Below are 20,360 nucleotides of genomic sequence, written 5' to 3'. Positions count from 1 at the left end.
GTTCTGCTAGTATGAACAGACATCATGATGAACATGTTCAGCCTCATATTGGCTGCCTTAAGGCCCGCTGCATCACGGGGTCAACGGGTGTTAAGATTTGGGGAGTCTTCTGGCAAGGTGCCACACTACAGCAGAAAGGATATGGTGCTACAGTTCTGGGGCAGTGGTATGCAAACTTCTAGCAAAACTATTTTTTCTAAACCAAGCTCTACTTAAAACGTAAATATAAACAAAGAAAGCGATGCGTGGTTCCTCACACAGCACTGACTCTTCTTGTTCAGCAGAGTACTTTGGCCTGCAGACCCCCAAAACATCTCCTGGGAGTTGGGAGCTGGGTCTGAAAATCTAACTGCTCCAGCACAGACACTCTGTGGGGAGGGGGGCGGGGGCCAGGGGCCGTGGGGGGGGCACTTTGTCACAGTGTGGCTCTGAGACTGTCAAGCCCACAGCAGCAGCAGCATGGTTTGCCTCTGCCCCAGCAGCTTTCAGGAAAGAGGAACTTCCCTGAACCTTTCCTCCCTGTGTACCCATCATTTAGCCTAGTGTTTACTGAGCATGTGTTAGGGATAAATTTGGGACTTTACCTTGAAATAAGCACCATTATCTTCATTTTTATGGAGGATGAAGCCACTGCGAGATGGGGCTGAGGTGCTTGTTCAAAGACACACAGAACTATAAGGCTGAGACTCTTGCCCTGCTCTATATGGCACTAACCACTAAGCTGGCAGAGAAGAGTGAAGAGAGATTCCAGGAGAGGCCACTACAGTAAGAGTGCTGGGCTATCAACGGTCATGGTTTGAATACCACCAGCTCACAATGGGGAGGATACCCTCTCCTGCCAGGCACTGATAACCCTGTAGTTCTAATGAGAAGACCCAGCTGTACAACAACCTGTTGTCACTGGCCAGCTTTTGCTATTAGCTCTATGGCGCTAGAGGTCCAGCATAGGATGGAAGTCAGATGCTGATGCTGAGAAGCAGAAAAGAGATGTCAAGGAGAGAGAGAACACTTCCTGCTGTTGACAAAGTCTTGTGCTGACATTAGGGCTCTTCTGGCCTCCCTTGCTGAACAAGGAGGTATTGTCAGAAAGCTTCAATGTTACCAACTGGACTAATGTACTATCCAGTACATTCAGTACTGCCCTGGCCACAGGTCTCACACATATCAGGGCACCAGAGACAAATGCAGCTAGCTCTGTGTACACCAAAGTGTTTACAACATGGTGAGGTCACCAATGGTGTACAACTGGGGACACGGCAATCATATTCTTCATCACCTAGGGCCTCACTTAGAGCAATTTCCATAAATAACTTGATCACCCCAAGACAGACATTCAAAGGTTCACAACCACAAAGGCCAGCGCAACATCATTAGTTGCTGACACAGAGTAGCCAGTAATGTTTAATGCTGAAATAGTATTTTATCTGCACAGAGTACTTTCACAAATATGATCCCATCTAAGCTTCACAACAAAACCTTGAGTTTAGGGGCGCCTGGGTGGCTCAGTGGGTTAAGCCGCTGCCTTCGGCTCGGGTCATGATCTCAGAGTCCTGGGATCGAGTCCCGCATCGGGCTCTCTGCTCAGCGGAGAACCTGCTTCCCTCTCTCTCTCTGGCTGCCTCTCCGTCTACTTGTGATTTCTCTCTGTCAAATTAATAAATAAAATCTTTAAAAAAAAAAAAAAAAAAAAAAAAAAAACCTTGAGTTTAAGCCCTTCCAAGTACCAAATGACACCTGAGAAAAGCTGAGGCTTGGAGAGGTGAAGTAACTTGCTCAGGGTTATAGCAGTAGTAGTACCTGAGCCAGGAGTTAATCCCTGGACCCCAAATAGAAAGTGCCTTCCAGGACAGTGTCCTACCCTAAGTGTGAAAGCTTAAAACTGAGAGCCATGGTGTCCTATGCTGATCAGTATAAGATCCTCTGGGGGGGTGGGGCACTGGGGGAGAGGGCAGATGGTGGCGCAGCATGGTGCCGGGGTCTCAGTCGGTTAAGTGTCTGACTCCCGGTTTCAGCTCGGGTCTGGATTTCAGGGTCATGAGATTGAGACCCATGTTGGGCTCAGTGCTCAGCAAGGAGTCTGCTTAGTTTCCCTCTCTCTCCCTCTCTCTCTCTCAAAGAAATAAAACTTTAAAACAAGACAACACAAAACATAAGATCCTCCAGGAAAGCTCTAGGATACCTATGTACCTAAGTAGAGATGGCCTCTTGAGAGCCCCCAGTCCTAGGAAACCTGTCACTAGACTAGACCCTGAAAAGAGCTCCCTACCTGGATACGGGATGGAGAGGAGAGTGAAGTCGGCATAGCGCTGGGCTTTGTCCACCTTCTCGGAGGAGGTTACACTACAAGACAGGACACAATGTGTTATGGCATCACAACACATATGCACCATTCCCCAATGAGTATTACAACAACGTAAAATGAACCTCTTGCTAAAGAAACTAGTCTTCAGAACTAGGAATGATTCCCTGTAGCAGTGCTAACTTTGAACAATTAAGAAATGTAACTTCTTGGGGGCGCCTGGGTGGCTCAGTAGGTTAAGCCTCTGCCTTCAGCTCAGGTCATGATCTCAGGGTCCTGGGATCAAGCCCCACATCGGGCTCTCTGCTCTACAGGGAGCCTGCTTTCTCCTCTCTCGCTGCCTGCCTTTCTGCCTACTTGTGATCTCTCTCTGTCAAGTGCGTAAATAAAATCTTAAAAAAAAAAAAAAAAGTAAAGAAAAGAAATGTAACTTCTCTGCCCCCTACTCTAACTCATCAAGCAAGAGAGGTTACCCTCCAATTCTGTGGCACCCACAACAACCTTCCCGCTGAGTCCCACAATTGAAGGCAGCACAACCACCCCAACCCAGAGGGTAGAATGACACGACAGCAAGTAACTGAGACACTGTCCAAAGGGGGCTTCAGGGGAACTGTCGCCTCTACTGTCTTCTCCAATATTCACTGAGGACACTCCTAAACAGGGTGGACAAATGGCATCTGAAAGGGAAAGACTTAGGACATTCTGATAGATGAAGGGAATATTCAGGTATCTACACAAAGCTGAGCTGTAAGGCCACAGTATGCCTTATTTTCTAAGACAACCTCAGCATAAATAACGCCAATATTATGAAAAAATAAAAAAATTGGGGGGGGGGGACTTCTACAATCTCATCCCCTCAACCCAGCTTCCATTATTTTCAATTTTTGCCTTATCAAATATCAAGATCTGGTCCATATGTAAAGTAAAAATTGGGTATATATATATACTGATTTCTGTTTTTGTTATTCTACTTGAAGCAGACTCTAATCTATCAGATGTGGTACAGAACCTGGAGCCAAGGGATGAATCTTCAAGAACATCTAAGAGGAGGAGGCAGCAGAGCACAGGTTAGAGACTCACGGCCCCTCAGTTACTTATCTCCATAACTTTGAGCAAGTTACTTAATTTCTCCGTGCTTTAGTTTCTCATTTGCAAGAGGGGCACAGTAGAACCTGCCTTGCAAGAATGTTTGAAGATACAGCTAGAAGATGTACAGAAAGCCCTCGGCACAAGGCCTGGCATGTGGCAAGCCCTTGGTAACTTTATATACCATCACTGACCTGAAGAGTGATGAACGTATCACCTCTGCCTATTTCAGGAGGTGGCCTGTACTTACTTCATGCCAAACTTCACCTTCTTGTTCTCCACCATCAGGTCACAGATGTATTTGACGGACAGGTACCGAAGCAGCTTGATGTCATAGCCTCTAACCTTATCAAAAAGATGTGTGTCGGAACTTCTGAAACAAAGAGCCGAAGGGAGAAGCTATACTGCACATTCATTCAGAGAAGTTTGAGGGGTAGGGAACGTGTTCAAGGAAGTACAGATGTCATTGGCAAGAACTTCTGTTTCCCTTCTCTGTAAGGTGGAGGGAGGGCCAAGACAGGACAGCTGGCTTCAGGGAAGGTGACTTTCTAGAGATTACCCTGCTCTCTGGGACATATTTCAAAGAGGAGCAATTTGCAGCCAGGAACTGGGAAAGAGCTTTTTGGCACTGCTTGACATTAAGCCCGAAGACTAGATAATCTGAGTTCTAAAAAGCAGCAAGCTGGTGGCTGATAGAGTCTCTGAGCTTCCATTAGAGTTTATCTTCCTCCACCCCACCCCCCTTTTTCCCATTTCTGACCACTTTTAGCCACATGATTTGCTCATAATGTAACAGAGTGAAATGCTTGTTTGGAGATGGATTTTTTAGAGCTGTTTTAGCAACTGATCATGAAATACTAGCAAGTGAATTCCCTCTACTTAGCAGGTCTAAGAAGCAAGGAGATAAAATTTTTCCAAATCCCCCCAGGCTGTCTTTTGATCAGTCATACAGATAAAGGCAAAAGCGGAACGAATACACAGTCACCATTAATTTTTCAATGCCCACTGCTTTGCTGTCCACAGCAGTCTCCTCACCAAGAACAGTGCATGCTATGGAACGTGGCCTGGCTGAGGCAGAGGTTGTCTGATCTCAGGGGAAGAGCCAAACATTCTTGAGCACAAGCCAGGGCTGCAGCTCTTGGAACAGACAGACAGAACTGGGCATAGTGAGATGCCTTTTCATGCACCAAACCATGATTTGGGGCAACTGATCTTACTAAGGCGCTTGTGAGCATTCCAGAGATGCCTGACACTAGTTAAAGACTTTCCACCATACAGACCATCCAAAGGAGCTTTTCCAAAATATCCTAGGGGGTCATTTTCTAAAAACGTTTGGAAAGGAGGTAGAAGAGTGTGAACCAACCCATTTCCTCCCTTTAAGAGGGCCTAAAATACTTCTCTGTATCAAGTTCTATTATGGAATCAAAGACAACTTGATGAATTGTGTAACATCTATAGTCTTTAGGCTATTCCATGGGGACTACAGCCCTTGCCTTGTACCGTGGTACCAGGTGTGCTGTATGATACCCAGCAGGCTGGCTGTCAGCATCCTGGTCACACCCTGTAACCAACAGGGCTTGAACACACAAACAGACAACAGACGTCTGAGCCTTGTCTCAGACCTGCTGACCCTGGGGCTGAGAGACTGCCCAGGAGGGAGAGAGATTGCTTAGCCAGCCATTAAAATCAGCTCTGGTGAGAAGTTATGGGATGGACCTTAATGACCCTATTTCCAGGACATGGAGTTAGCAGTGGAAGGAAAGGAGCCAAAGCACTCACCTGCACCACTGACGAACACAGTATGAAAATGCCCATCACTGGTCAGATATCCCACCCCCATACAAGCCCAGATCCATAACAATCTGGCACTGACCGAAGAGCGCAGTCCTCCTCGGTGATGTCCTCTGAATCTGCCCAGGCATCATCTGCACCCCCTGCCAGAGAAACCTGTCAGCACCAAGGCTGTTGCACAGGGCTCCACCCCCAGGGCTTCCTGACCAGGCTCCTCCCACCCCACTCTGACACCACCCCCAAGGACAGCCCTCCTCTCTTTGGCACCAGATGTCCTGTGTGCCTGGCAGTCTTCTTTACCCCAGCATCTCCTTGAGTGATGAAGAGAAGGTCCCGGTCTCCCCCCAGATTGCTCATACTCTCTACCTATGCCACTGTAGCGTGCGTGGCTATTCTCGGTATCTGGACTCTTGTTCTTAGTCAGAGGAGGTAGCTCAATATTCACCTGAGAAAATATAGTTGTAGCCAGTGCGTCCATACAGCTCCCCCCATCCAGCCAGGGTAGCCGACCTACAAATGTGCTGGGAGAGAAACAGCATTTTCAGATGCTTTTCTGGGTTTTTTTGTGTTCTTGTTTTTCCCAGCTTTATTGAGATATAACTGACATACAAATGTCTAAGTTTAAGGTTTACAAAATGCTGATTTGATACACTTATAAATTGTAAAATCATTACCACCATTGCGTTAGCTAACAGCTCTATCATGTCACACAATTATCATTTCTTTCATGTGGTAAAAACATTTAAGATCATCTCTCTTTGCAACTTTCAAGCACAGAATACAATATTAATACTATAATCACTCGGCTGTACAGGAGATCCTCAAGTTTGTACCCTCAGGCCAATGGCCAAGATGATTTTCTTAAGTGTGCACAGTTGAAGAAACGCCCAGGACTCTGCAGATTAATCTACACCCTGTCAAGGGAGCGTCTCTCCCAAACAAGAGGCACCAGAATGCTACTAAGAGTACCAGTCAGACTGAGGGGCTGTCCCATGTGTATGTGTGTAGGATTCGGTGTTACTATGTGTGTGTTCTGGGCATGGCACTGAGACATTTACACTACCTTCTCAGTGAATTCTCAGCGAGCCCATGAGGTAGATGTGGCAGGTGGCATGCACTGCTGCCACTTCACAGAAGGCACAGGGAGGTGACATGATATGTAAGGCCATACAAGGAGGGGTAAGCTGGGATTTGATCTAGACCCATCTACCTCCAAAGCCTGTGTTAATCATCATTTGGAACTGTTCAGCACTGGGATGAGCAACCTCGGAAACAGGAATCAATTAAGGGAGAAACCTTCGGGTTTGGTTTAGTTTTGTTTTGATTACATTACATTTCTCTCCTCAACAAGGAAATGCTGTAGTTTTAACTGAGCTTTTTTTTTTTTTTTTCACTCTTTGCCTCATTACTTAAAGATCACTTTGAGAGCTAGACTCCTAGAAACCAGGCAACTGGACTGAACTTCAAAATCTAATTTTAAGACTGTGTCTTTAGGGGTACCTGGGTGGCTCAGTTGGTTGAGCCGCTACCTTTGGCTCAGGTCACGATCTCGGGGTCTTGGGACTGAGCCCCGCATCGGGCTCTCTGCTCAGAGGAGAGCCTGCTTCCCCCCCACCCCCCACCTGCTTCTCTATTTGTGCTCTCTCTCTGTCAAGTAAATAAATAAATAATCTTTAAAAAAAAAAAAAAAAGAAAGGAAGAAAGAAAGAAAGAATGTATTTTTAAACTGTGATGAGATCCAGTAGGGTTGGGGGTATGGGAGGAGATAGGTGGTAATGGGTAGGCCAACTAACCCAGAGTCTAAAGGCTAAGGATGGCAGTGAGGTGGCTGTGAATTTATATTAAAGAGGAGGGCAGCTGCATGACAGAGAGGGGGGAAGTACATTTCTCAATGGGTCACACAGACCGGCAATGTAAAGCAGGTCCCCGAAAGAGTGCAAAATACTGCCTAAGGCCTTCTTTTTCTTCTCTATCTGTTAGATAATAAGAGAAACAAGGTTTTGTTGCTACAGGAAAGGGATGTGAGTGGGCATCACCAGGTCACCTTCTAGCTCTCTTGAAGTAATGACTGCCTGGGGTAGGGGTGGATAACAGAAAAGGAACCTCCATACAACCTAAGGCAGGGTGTGATATTTTTTCAGGGCTGGGGGCAAGAAGAGATTCGTGGGAAGGTTGTCCCAGCAGCCTGTGATGTAGGATGTGGGCTGGGATTCCTGCTGGCCTGAGAAGGATGCACTCTGGTGGGAGCTGCTTAATTTTTTCTGGGTCCAAAAGCATTTTGAAAATCTGATGAAAACGATCAACTATCTCCAGAAAAAAAATGTATGCACCACAGTTAACTTACATTTTAGAGGTTCCTGGACTCTCCCAAGTCCGTGTTAAGAGCTGCTCTAAGGGAACCATCCCAGGAATGGAGAGCAGGGAAGTAGAAAACTATAGCAGGGAAGTGTCAATCCCCAGGGTTAGACCTGAGAAACTCTCACGTTAAGAGGGAAGTCTGGGGACGCCTGGGTGGCTCAGTTGGTTAAGCAGCTGCCTTCAGCTCAGGTCGTGATCCCAGCGTCCTGGGATCGAGTCCCACATCGGGCTCCTTGCTTGGCGGGGAGCCTGCTTCTCCCTCTGCCTCTGCCTGCCACTCTGTCTGCCTGTGCTCACTCTCGCTCCTCTCTCTCTGACAAATAAATAAATAAAATCTTTAAAAAAAAAAAAAAAAAAAAAAAAAAAAAAAAAAAAGAGGGAAGTCTGATTTCTGACAGCAAGACAACAGAGGTGCAACAGCTTGTTTTGAGGTCCCCCAACCCCTGAAATAAATAATCAATTTTATTGGGACCAGACCAGTGGTCCGTGGGTCTTGAAGACTTCTATGCATTCGTCAATTTTCTTCTTCAGGTTCTTTTCAGCCGGTTTCCATAGCCTCAGGAGTGGCTTTTTCTTCGAGTAATGGATCTTGGCCTTTTCCTTCCTCTTGTCCTCTAGGGTGGCTGCTACTCTCCGGTACTTCCAACCAAGCAAACTTTACTGTAGGCTTCCAATACAACCTTGGGAGCAGGGAAAAACCACCACCTGCTTTTTCTTGTCATAAGGTGGCAGGATCCCTTGAGGCGGTTCAGAACAGCCTGGCCTTACTGGGTCTTGAAGGAGCAGGAGGCCTCGCACTGTCCACCAAAAGATGCGACAGGGCACTCAAAGTGGTAGGTGCCACAGAATGGGTTGACGTGCACCCACTTGAAGAGAAAAGTCCGGCTACTTCAACTTGTTTTCTGTAGAAACTGCCAGATACGTTGATGCCCTCACAGCACATGACTTCAAGTCTAGCCATACTTAGTTGGCCACGATGGCCACCCAGCAGCCCAGAAGGTAGCCTCTGCCACTGAACAAGGGACCTGCCCCTCCGCCATCTTCAGCATCCATGTGGGAAAGCTTGTTTGAGTTTGACTGGCGTGTGTTATCATGCCCACCCATCCCCATCATCTAAGTTGCTAACACCAAATCTCACTCTTTGCATTTATTTACTTATTTATTTATTTTGTTAAATCTTTTCAGAGCAGAGACACACACTATCTTTGGCTCCTGATTTTGTGACTGTTTCTTGAACTCCTTCCTAGGTTCAGATACTTCTTTCTGTCCCAGACCTCCCATATTCCTTAGATCCGTCCTGCCTTTTTGCTAAGTCAGGCAGCAAGACATGGGCCCAGAGGACTCATGAGACTGAAAAGGCAAGCTGGCTAATTCCCCAAGTAAGGCACTAGCCTCCTCTGAAGCAAGGTCCTCAGGCAGTACCTGGCAGAAGCTCTACTGTACTACAGACTTGAGACCTGCTCCTTAGCCTCATGGCTCTAAACCAGAGCCCCATCATTTCTTTCTTTAAGCTTAGCTCTTGACTGAGAAAGCAGGATGCACTGTGAATGCTCTCCATTTATCTAATTGTGAGTGGCCTCTACTTCTGCATGAGGACTACTGCTCTGTAGGATTTGCCTATCTAGTAACCAAGTTGGACACACCAATAAAAGTGGCAGACCTTTACTCTCCATCTCTTAAGGGAGTAAAAAAAGAAAGATGACCTGTCCCAATTTTAATCATCTGAAAGCTAAATACAAGGGGTAGAAAATGGCAGAGGAGAACACCTTACCCTTAAATGCTTGAACTGAGTTTTTAAAGAATTTTGATATTATATTTTATTTAACCCAATTATATCCCAAATATTATGCCAACATATAATCACTTTAAAAATCATTAATATTTAACTTTTTTTGTACTAAATCTTTAAAATTCTATCTGTATTTTACACTTTCAGCACATCACATCTCAACTAGAATGGTTTACTTTTAGCCTTTTTTTTTTACACTAATTAAAAAAGATTTTTAAGATTAAGTAATCTCTGTGCCCATGTGGGGCTCGAACTCATGACCCTGAAATCAAGAACCACATGTTATACTGACTGAGCCAGCCAGGTGCCCTTTTACTTTTAGCATTTAAAGGGGAAAAAAAGTAGCCCTCTGTTTAACAAAAAAAATTCCACATTGTTACAGCTATAATTTTTTTTTTTTTTTTTTTAAAGATTTTATTTATTTATTTGACAGAGAGAGATCACAAGCAGGCAGAGAGGCAGGCAGAGAGAGAGGAGGAAGCAGGCTCCCCGCTGAGCAGAGAGCCCGATGCGGGGCTCGATCCCAGGACCCCGGGATCACGACCCGAGCCGAAGGCAGCGGCTTAACCCACTGAGCCACCCAGGCGCCCCTGTTACAGCTATAATTAACTGCAATAACATCATTTAGTTCCTCAGTCGCACTAGCCATACTGAACTGAGTTTTGAAGGAAGCAAGCATTTCCTAACACACCTGCCTTCCCCAACCTAGCAGAGGTATTGCCTCTGAAGTATTGGTAATTCACACTGCTATCACCGCACTAGTTACCAAGTGCCTGCCGTGTGCCACACATCTAAGGATGAGATCCCCATTTCAAAACACAACACATTCTCCCACCTTTTCTAATCTCCCTCTCTGTTGCCTGTTCACTTGTCTGCCACTCACTGAGCTCAATGAGGACAAGGACCGCCTTATTCATCTCTGTCACCCCAGACACTCGCACAGGGCCCACTACTGCTTTATCCAAAAGCAGGAACTGAGTTTCCACTTCTAAGCCAGGTGGGTACTTTGCTAGGTGCTGGCAGGACAACAGTCAGACAAGGCCCCTGTCCTCAAAGGGATTAGGATTAGGGGAGAGAGGAAATGGCAGATATCAAACACACAATTAGAATGAAGCACATGGAGAGAAGTAAAAAGTGAGTGAACACCGATTGTGTCAGGGGAAGCCAAAAGGTATGAAATGGTATCATGCTGCCTAGACAAGAAGGTGTAAAAGGAGAAGAAAGCAGGATTAATGGGAAAGTCCTCATAAACACTTATGAATACCAAGGACTCCTCAGAATAATTCTAACTCACTGGTCTTCCTCGGACATCAAGTGGCTTAGGAATATTTTCTCACAGGCCTGCCTAGTCTGTAAGTGTACAATCTGCCATTTAGCAACCCCACTTGTTCAGCTCTTCAGTGTGGCCCTTCTCAAACACATTCAGGAAAGTCCCCTACTTGTAGTGTACAGACAAAGGAGAAACAGCGGACCTGACAAAGCTACACAGGTGTTTCTGCTTTAAGACATTCCAGAGCCTTTGTTAGATCAGTGTACATGGACCAATGGACTTTATGAAAGTGGGGCCTGTGGTCAGGCCAACTCAGCTACGCAGAATTTCTCATTCACGGACAGGGAATGCTTTACACAAGTGTATCCTTAAAACTACTGTTCTATGGAACACACTTGGGCAAATACTGATTTGAGTATTACCTATATGATTTCTAGTGACAAGCACTATGCTCCACAGAGCAGTGGTCTTTAAACTGGAGTTCCAATAACTTGCAGGAACACGAAAAGTTTCCAAAGTGGGAGGGGAAAAGAAAAGCTGTAAATGGGGCGCCTGGGTGGCTCAGTGGGTTGAAGCCTCTGCCTTCGGCTCAGGTCATGATCCCAAGGTCCTGGGATCGAGCCCCGCATCGGGCTCTCTGCTCAGAATGGAGCCGGCTTCGTCCTCTCTCTGCCTGCCTCTCTGCCTACTTGTGATCTCTGTCAGATAAATAAATAAAATCTTTTTAAAAAAAAGAAAAAGAAAAAGAAATGCTATAAGACGATCAGCTACAGGAACTTCCATATAAGCTCTTCCCCACAATCAACCTCTCCAAGAAAGCCTTCACTCAAGTCCCGTTTCCTAACTCCCCTTTCACATTTGCCCTTCTCCCATTTTATAGAAAGAAAGGCAAAAGGGGGCAAGCCTCATATCTCTCCTCCTTACTGCCCAGATACTCGACAACCCACACTGGATAACCACAGCTGGATTCTGCATATTACTGGGGCTACAGCACACATGCTCGTGTACCTGCCAACCAAAGAGAGAGAGACCGCATCTGCTCCCCTCCCATTCTCCAGGCTCTCCCTACTTTCATCTGCTCCTCACAGACTAATCCTCCTGAAAAAGCTACTTTCCTCCTGTATTTCCCTGCTCAAAAATCACACTGCTCTACTGGCAAATGCAAGCACCTTGGTCAGCATTTGGCTTCCTGTCTTCAATCCCTTCCATTCTCTGGCCTGGCACACACCTTCCACACCAGCCAGGGAGGTGTCCTGGCTCCTTTGGTTCCTGTCTCCATGCCTTTTCCCATGCTGCACCACCTGCTAGGAACACACTCCCCTGTCTGCCAGTGAGCATTCTGTTTTTCCTCTAGTGCTCTCAAGCCATGGCCTGCTCACTTAATTAGGCCACTGGTGAGTCACTCCACACTGTTGTCCAAGCTCCTCTTACACCACACCGGAGGACCCTATCTTTCAGTGTAGTAGCCTGAGGGAATTCTAGGTTCAGTTCAAATCCCAGCTCTGTTGGTAAATTTGGAAAGTTACTTACTTTGTTTCATCTGCAAAATGGGAACATCAGTTACATCAAAGGATTATAAAAAAGATAGGTAAATGAGACCACACTGGGGAGCCAAATTAACGAATGTCACTAGAGTATCAACTCCATGAAGGTAAGGATTTTTGTCTACACACTGATGTATTAGGCCTACTTAAGGCCTGAAACATAATACACATTCAGTAAACACTTAGTAAATTATAAGACTGAAAGAACGAACAAACAATAATGTATTAAATTACTTGATCTAATCTAGTTCATAAACCTTTGATGTAGGCATGATTATTATTCCCATTTTATAGAGAAGGACACTGCGGCCTTGTATAGGCAGGAAGTAACAGGGCCAGGATCTGAACGTAGGCAGACTGGCTCCAGAACACAGGGCTGGGTGGGACCCCTGAGTGGCTCAGTTTAAGCATCTGCCTTCCGCTCAGGTCATGATGCCAGGGTCCTGGAATGGAGCCCTGCATCAGGATCCTTGCTCAGCGGGGAGCTTGCCTCTCCCTCTGCCTGCCAGTCCCCCTGCTTGTGCTTGCTTGCTCTCTGTCTCTGACAAATAAATAAATAATCTTAAAACATACACACACACACACACACACACACACACAGGGTGGGGTACTCCGGTGTGACTATACCCTGGAAGGGGAGAGACTTCCTGGAAGTTAGTATAAGAATTGGTCTGTTTCTCTGGCCTGCTTTACACAGCACCAGGCACCCAGTAATCACCCAACACTTGGCTGGCAAACGCCAAGAAGAAGATGACCACACACTTTGCATTAAGTCAGTTACCCCAGAAGAGGGTCTCAGGGAGTGTGAGGCTATGGTATATTCTTACCTTGCCCTTGAACAGGATCACTGGACAGACAAACCGTCCTCTGCACCTGGCCGTCTTGCTACGGTTGACGAGGTCTTGCAGCTTGCTCACCTGCACAGTGCTCTGAAACCTATGGCACAGACAAGAGGCAGGTCAGGCTGGCTTCTAAGTGGGCATTCTGTATATATGTGTGTGTGTGTTCACAAAGACCGCATAAGAGGTCTACAGATGTGTGTGTGAATACTCATTTGAAATTTAGGAAATGCTTTAATCCCTAAATTCTAGATCATGGATATGTTAAGCTTTTCAGGAAAAGAAAAAAAAAACCTCTATTATAGGTAATAAAATTAAGTCATCCTGATTTTAGAATCCTTAAAATGAAAAAGCAAGTGAGCTACTTTGAAGACATGGTATGTAAAATACAGAAATATACATAGCAAACTGGATGCTGAGCAAGTCTGGAGTGTACATTTTTTTTACTCCTGGAGTAAGACGATAGGTGCCCTGGGGACCCTATGGAAATCACAGGGCCATCTTTGTGATCTTGCAGGGAGCAGGCTAAGAAGAAAGTAATAAGCTTCTGATATTTCATCAACATTTCAACTATCTTTAACAGTCCAAACAGCAAATAGAGTGGGGAATGCTGGAGCAAATGAGGTAAAAAAAAAAAAGCAGCTATTCATGGCATGGAGAAATATAGTAGTTACTGCACTGGGTTTGGTAAGGGAGCTTCCAGAACATGAAAGAGTCAGGTTTAGAGATGAGCTCCAGCAAGTCAAAGCCATAATCAAATCAGTATACCCTAAATACAATGGCTTTTCTTATAGACTCACCTACCAGTCCTGAGCAAAATGCCCCAAATCAGCCAGGCAGAGGTTCTGGTTGCATGAGAAAGGAGAGGCAGGAAAGTTAAAAGGGTGGGAAACTAAATGAGCAGAAGAGAGGGAAGATGTTCATGTTCCCTCCTTATAAGGTTGAGCTTCCAGGTCAAGTCTTACAGGGCATTTAATTTCTTCTACATCTTAATCCTTCTAGGCATCCATGTGTTCTTGCACAGGAAATGCATATAAATAATTGTTTCTAAATGAGTACGTTCGGCAACTCCTACACATCTGTGGTAACTTTTTAAGTCTACCTGGATGCTGGGGCGCCTGGGTGGCTCAGTGGGTTAAGTCTCTGCCTTTAGCTCAGGTCATGATCTCAAGGCCCTGGATCGAGCCCCGCATCCGGCTCTCTACTCAGCGGGAAGCCTGCTTCCCCCTCTCTCTCTGCCTCCCTCTCTGCCTACTTGTGACCTCTGTCAAATAAATAAATAAAAGTCTACCTGGATGCTGTCTTTGAAAAATACTGATTTCTTAGTAGTCTTCATAGATACATTCATAAGCCACAGTTACTAAAAATATAATTACTATCAAGTGGGGAGCTGAAATTGAAGTTAAAAAGAGATTTTCAAATAAAAACCTGGGCCAACGGTTTGCTAAATCTGGAAAGAGAACAAGGGGATAAAAAACAGATCTTACACTTTCCATGGTATATTTTTCTGAAAGGTCTGATTTAAGATGTTACTTTTGAAGTCAATTTTTTTTCTTTTTTTTAAGACAGGAAGAATGGCAAAAAGAGGTTGGAGTGCCTCTTCAAGGTGCCTATAGAGTGGCACTGTTCACCTAGCCATGCCCTAGGAAGTCCATGGCTCACTGAACACCAAGTTCTGCCATTCCCCCTCACTCAGTTTCTCCATGAAATAAAGACACTTCAGTACAAAATAATCTCCTAATTCAACTCAGATGCCAGGAGAATAAAAACAGAGAGTGCACACAATACTGTCCACAGTACTCTTCCTCTGCTCTTTTGGTGGCCCCGGGCCATTCTCACAGATCTGGTCAGCATCATCTATTGCAACAGGATCTCACTTAGTCACACCAGCAGCTCCCTCTAGTTCTAAATGCCTTGAAACTGTGTTTGATTCTCCCAGGCTGAGAGCTTCCATTCAGCAAACTCCATAAAACCAAGATGGAAAACATGCCAGTATTTCTGTCTTAGGAGCTTTGGGCAGTCTTTTAATGTGGCAGCAGGCATACTTCTGGTTAGGCTAGTTGGTGGTTTATTTTGCTAGTTCCCGTACTCAGAGAACCAATTCAGCTTCCATTCTTTGTAGTTCCTGTTTTTATTTTTATTATCTCTTGGCCTTGGGCTCTTTTTCTTACAGTGCTAAGCACTGAGCTATGCCTGACACGATACTCAGATTTGAATGAATAAACGTAGGCTTGTGTATTTATGTTTGTCTTATTGGACTGAGCTGTTAACCTGTGGAATCTGATGCTATCTCTGGGTAGACAGTGTCAAAATAGAGCTGAATTGTAGGATACCCGCTGGTGGCTGAGAATTGGTGATGTGAGGGAACCCCTCAACCCCTCCTGTGCTGGAATTGGGTGCAGAACTTAACCATTATCCCCCAGTGCCTCATCTGTACTTCCCCTAATTCTGGTTCTTGTTACACGGTCATTGCTTATTTACTGGTCTGTGTTATCCAAAAGACCTAAGGGCAGGGACTTCATCTCTCTGGTAGGGCTTCCACCTGGATCCACCGGGACTGCCACATGGCAGCAGCTCAATGGACGCTTGTAAATAAACACATGTCTTGGCTGTTCAGAGACCCCATCCAGACTTCTATTCCCAGATGATGGGCTAAACTGGGGTTGGGGGGTGGATTAACAGAACTAAACCACTTCCTGAATCCACTTCTATCCTGTGTAATGTGGTCTAATTAGTGTCCTATTAACACCAAAGCCAGGCATGTAAAGAAGCAAAAAGTTCTGTTTCTTCCCACATGCATATACTACTTTCACTTCAACTGAAAGGCACTGCCCACTCAGAATTACTTCAAGGCCTAACAAGAAGTAAAAAGTAAAAAGTAAAAAAAAAAAAAATTCAATAACTCCTCTAGGGTGACGAATATGCCACTGTGGCCCTGGCCTAGAAGCTGTGATCCTGCTCGTGGAAGAACTGTGACGGTGACAGATAGAAAAGACAAACAGGTGCACAGAGCAGAGTGAGAAAGATTCAGATTTTAAACCCACCCTGCTTACTACTTCTGTGATCTTCATGAAAGGCAAGTTATTTCCCTGGGCTTTCGCTTTCTCTTTGTTACAATGGGAGTGATACCACCTACGTCACTAGCTAGTTGCAGGACTTGAGGGAGCTAGTGTGTGAAACCCTAACACCCGCCAAACGGTATGCCCTTGGCAAACATTCCTTTCCCCTTCTTTAAGGGCTCGACTGCATCAGCACTGAGCTGGTTTCCTTCCAGGAAAAGCTTCTGTGGGGCAACCAAGACCGAGTCCATTAATGTACTTCTACTATAGGTTGGGGTGGCAGCACCAGGGAGCTTGTGAGAAAATGCAGAAGCTCGGGCCCCACTCCAGACCTACTGAGTCAGATTTTGTTTTGTCACTAAAACACAGGTGATTCACTCATAGTCTAGCTGAAGCAGCACCATCTTAACTACAGCTGAGCTTAGTATCAGAATGCCTTCAGGGCACCAACATAAAACCATCAGCCAGCACTGAACAGGGTGGAGAGGAGGGCAAGGGCAAGGAAGAAGAGATCTTTTTCAGAAACTTTATTTAAGGGCTTACAGATGCTGAGTCTACCTAATTTGGGAAGAAGTCAGGAAGAGCTAGAAACCATATATAACGGAGGTATAACAAACCCCAAATCTTTAGGGTTAGAGATCTCAGGAGTTCTTAAGTTATATGATTGAGGATATGATATAATTTCTATGATCCACATACAATTTGTTTTTCTAATCCCTTTCTTTTTCTCAGTGAACCCCACCACAACCTCATGAGATGGCACACTTCCAGAGATTACATTTTACAGATAAGGTATCCAAGGCTTAGTTCTTACACTCCTCTCATCTGGTTATTCCTCTGCTTCAAAGCCTTCTCTGGCTCCCTCTGGCCTATAGCAGTGGTCCTCAGGCTATACTGTAGGTTAAGACTCATCTAGAGAGCTCTCTAAGAATGTAGATTCTGGAAATTCTGCTTCAGCAGTCCTAAGATCTGTGATTTTAATGAATGCTCAGGGGATACTAGCACAATAAAACCACTGACACCCACAAGTCCACACTCCTTGGCCTAATGATCAAGACCATATACAAACTGGTCTTTTAGGACATGTCAGGACTGCTACTCATCCTTCCAGTTCCAGCTGAAGAGGACCTCTACCACAGGCTCTTCTAAACGCACACACTCCAAGCAGAATTAACCATTCTCCCTGGTTTGTCTGTAGCAGCGCTTCTTAAACCTTAATGTACATATGAATCACTAGGGCATTGTGTTAGGCTGTGATTTTGATTCAGTGGTTCTGGAGCCAGAGATTCAGAATCTCTAGCTGGTTCCGGATGGGCATACTTCAACTGTGAGGGCCTACTGCACTCATCTTAATATCACATCCCAGGGCCGTGCTTTCACAGCTCCTGGGTTCTCTTAAAATCACCAGCAAGCATGGAGACTAAGGGAACAAACTTTGAAATCAACATAAAGCATCGCCTGGAGCCTCCATGCTGTGATGATTTATTAGTGTCAAACAACTGCCACCATTTACTGACTACCTTTGAGTTGTATCCATATATATTCTCGTATATGACCTGTTGTTACCCAGAGAAAATACTTGGGCCTTAGGAGGGCCTCCATAAATGGTAGCTCTTACTTCTATCTTACAGTACCCACGCCAGGCTTGTAATAGCCCCACTTATCATCTGGAATTACACTAGCCACTTTTCTAAACAGAGACAGAGACTGACCAATGAGATAACCAAAAGACAAAGAGATTACATAATTTGCCCAAGTTACTCAAAGCAGTCTGACTCCAGACATCAGGCTCTTAAGCCCTATAAATGGTTAGGTGATTGTAAGATGTCAACAACATAGCATAGCTCCCACCCCACTCTCTTAAAAAAGGGCACTAAGGTTCAGAATGGTGAGATGTAAAGTAAGCTGTCTTAGGTAAGTGAGCCCTAGGGTAGGGGAGAAACAGAAGTCCAGGATAGTGATTTCCAACTGCTCATTCTATGGGCCAGGCTACTTTGTCAATCTAACTTATCAAACCCTGAATGAAACAAAAAGTCTGATAAGGTTCCACACCTGGGGAAAATGAGTCTACCCCACCCAGTTTCCCACCCAGTTGCAGACTTCCTGACTCTGGGGATGAGCTGTCAGAGCCTCCCCAGACAGGCACACTCTAGTTACAAGATGCTCACGTGTCTTTCTCCTTCTCAGAACTTTCATACTCCAGGAACACGATGTGCTGGGGGTAGTGGCCACAGATATCCCCATTCACATTTTGGATCACACTGTAACAGTAGTCTCGGCCAAACAGCTCCAGACATCTCTTCTCAATGCGCTCAACCTGCACAGAGGAGGAGACCTGAGCATAAAGAAGATTCTGGGATTCTGAGTATGAGAATTAGGCAGTTTGTGACCTGCAGAGGTCACTGGCAATGACATGGGCCTCTGTGATTATTATGCAATGCTAGGAAGAGACACGTTGCTGGGACACAGGCCCTAGATGTGTACTTTATTAATCTATATGCAGTATGTTTTGGGAGGTCTCTGAACCCCTCAGTGTTGCAGTGAACTGTTAAGCACTTGAAGGAAAGGGCTACAAGTTTCATTATATTTTCAAGGCAGTCCACAATCCATAAAATATTATGAATTCTTGCTCTAGATTAATCCATTATCTTCCCCTGGCTCCAGATTACTCCCCATTCTCTAGTCACAAATACCCAGACACTCTAGTTAGTGTAATGAGTAAAAGATGCAGACAAGGCTGTCTCCCCACACTCCATTTATTTATCAAATAAAAGGATGAACTCCCCTTAACATTGCTCATATTTGGTTCACAATTCAGGGAAAGGTCCACTAGAAAAAAGGCATAAGACGTGTAATATCTTGAGAAATCTACAAGAGATCAGGAAGCCTGGAGAGGCTTTAAAGCTGGCTACAGTGAAAGTCAGCTATAACTTAAGACAACCCTAATCTTCAGGGGTGTAAGATGGAAGAGGATATCAGCAAACCCTTCACAGCCACTCAAAAGACCAATGGAGAGGAAAAAACTCATAGTGGCTTAAACTAGGAATTCTCAAATTTTAAGATGCATGAATGTCATTAAGAAGCCTATTAAAAAATACAAATTTCAGGTTCCCAACCTCAGAAATTCTGACTCAGTAGAACTGGATGGGATGAAGGAACCTTTATTTTTAACAAGCATCCCAGACAATGCTGAAACAGTGGTCCTCAGGCTAAGATCTGAAAATCACTTGGCTGTTTGGAGAGTGGGGAAATCCCATCATTACTGAAGTCTTCCCTAGGTTACTCCAGAGAGTAGCAGGATGCCAACTGCAGTTATGTTCCAGCAAGTATCCCCTGGAGCCAAACCAGAACGGAAAAGAATCCCACTGGAAAGCCTGATGCTAAACCTGCCAAAAGCACATGGGGAATAAGAAATAGGAGGATCCGCAAGATTCCCATTTGACTGCCAAACAGTGCCTAGGGAATGGCCTTACCAGGCTGGATGCCTTCCAGGTGTAGCAATAAGGAGACTGACGGGAACTAAGACCTGCTTTTGATAAAGGAATAGAGGGAGATGTGGGCTTTTTTCCTGATCTGTAGGGGAAGAAAAGAGATGGGCCTAGTCTAAAGTCACACTCACACTGTGGAAGGAAGCAACACATTCAGTCCATGTCTTGGTTCCATTCTGACTTCTGACCTAGAGCAATCCTCTAGACTTTTTTTTTTTTTAATCATCTCAACCTGGGGGGTTTTGTACCCACAACCTGATGCACGGGAATAACCCTTCTCAGCTTCCCCTCTCTACTGTCTGAACATGGACTCTCAGCTCTGATCCTTGACCTCCAAACGCCTTGTCTCAAACCAAAAGACGTCCTTTCTTGGCTCATTCGGACCTTAGTTCTTACTTTTTCGGTTCTTGAACCCGACCCTTACTCTTTGGGTCCAGACCCTGGAAACTTCCCTCTCTCCTTTCTCTAACCCCTTATCTCCGCCTTTCTTCCGTAACTTTTCAAGCCAAGGAGTTATCTTTGTGCTCATTTCAACTCCAAACTCACCTTAGAGCCGCCCGTCCCGCTGCAGTCCTTGGCCCGGTACTGAGTCCGGGAGAACTCCTCTAGCAGCTCCCCGAGCCCCGGCTCCTGCGGCGGCGGGTTGCCCGAAGAAGCCGACGGCCCCGCCGACGAGGCGGCGGCGGCCCTAGCACCCGCCATGGCCCAACCCCACGTCCCCTTCAGCACCCGAAGTCTCCCTCAGCGCGCTCCAGCCCTGCCCATGGCACCTGGAGTACCGACTCTGAGTCCGGAACCTCCGGAACAGCCTCAGCCACCGCCTTCCCTTTCCACTTC

At 45.5% G+C, this 20,360-nt stretch overlaps 1 protein-coding gene across 8 annotated transcripts in view; it reads right to left on the bottom strand.

The window, feature by feature from the left end:
• The window catches only part of MTMR14 (myotubularin related protein 14), a 46,394-nt gene extending 26,034 nt beyond the window's left edge, over nucleotides 1-20,360 (bottom strand). For 3 of the 8 annotated variants that reach the window (XM_059161608.1, XM_059161611.1, XM_059161612.1), the window contains exons 1-7: nucleotides 20,070-20,360; nucleotides 18,204-18,352; nucleotides 12,965-13,073; nucleotides 5,622-5,697; nucleotides 5,259-5,319; nucleotides 3,636-3,758; nucleotides 2,267-2,340 (exon numbers count right to left, since the gene is read on the bottom strand). In XM_059161608.1, coding sequence (XP_059017591.1) covers nucleotides 2,267-2,340; nucleotides 3,636-3,758; nucleotides 5,259-5,319; nucleotides 5,622-5,697; nucleotides 12,965-13,073; nucleotides 18,204-18,352; nucleotides 20,070-20,225 — 748 coding nt within the window. In that variant the 5' untranslated portion in view covers nucleotides 20,226-20,360. The remainder of the gene's footprint in view (nucleotides 1-2,266; nucleotides 2,341-3,635; nucleotides 3,759-5,258; nucleotides 5,320-5,621; nucleotides 5,698-12,964; nucleotides 13,074-18,203; nucleotides 18,353-20,069) is intronic. The other 5 variants (XM_059161607.1, XM_059161610.1, XM_059161606.1 and 2 more) reach the window with 3 other exon arrangements.

This window comes from Mustela lutreola, chromosome 2 (genome assembly GCF_030435805.1).
Source record: "Mustela lutreola isolate mMusLut2 chromosome 2, mMusLut2.pri, whole genome shotgun sequence".
Classification (NCBI taxonomy): Eukaryota; Metazoa; Chordata; class Mammalia; order Carnivora; family Mustelidae; genus Mustela; species Mustela lutreola.
The sequence above is the reverse complement of the archived record's forward strand: the minus strand, read 5'-3'. Positions and strand labels throughout refer to the sequence as shown.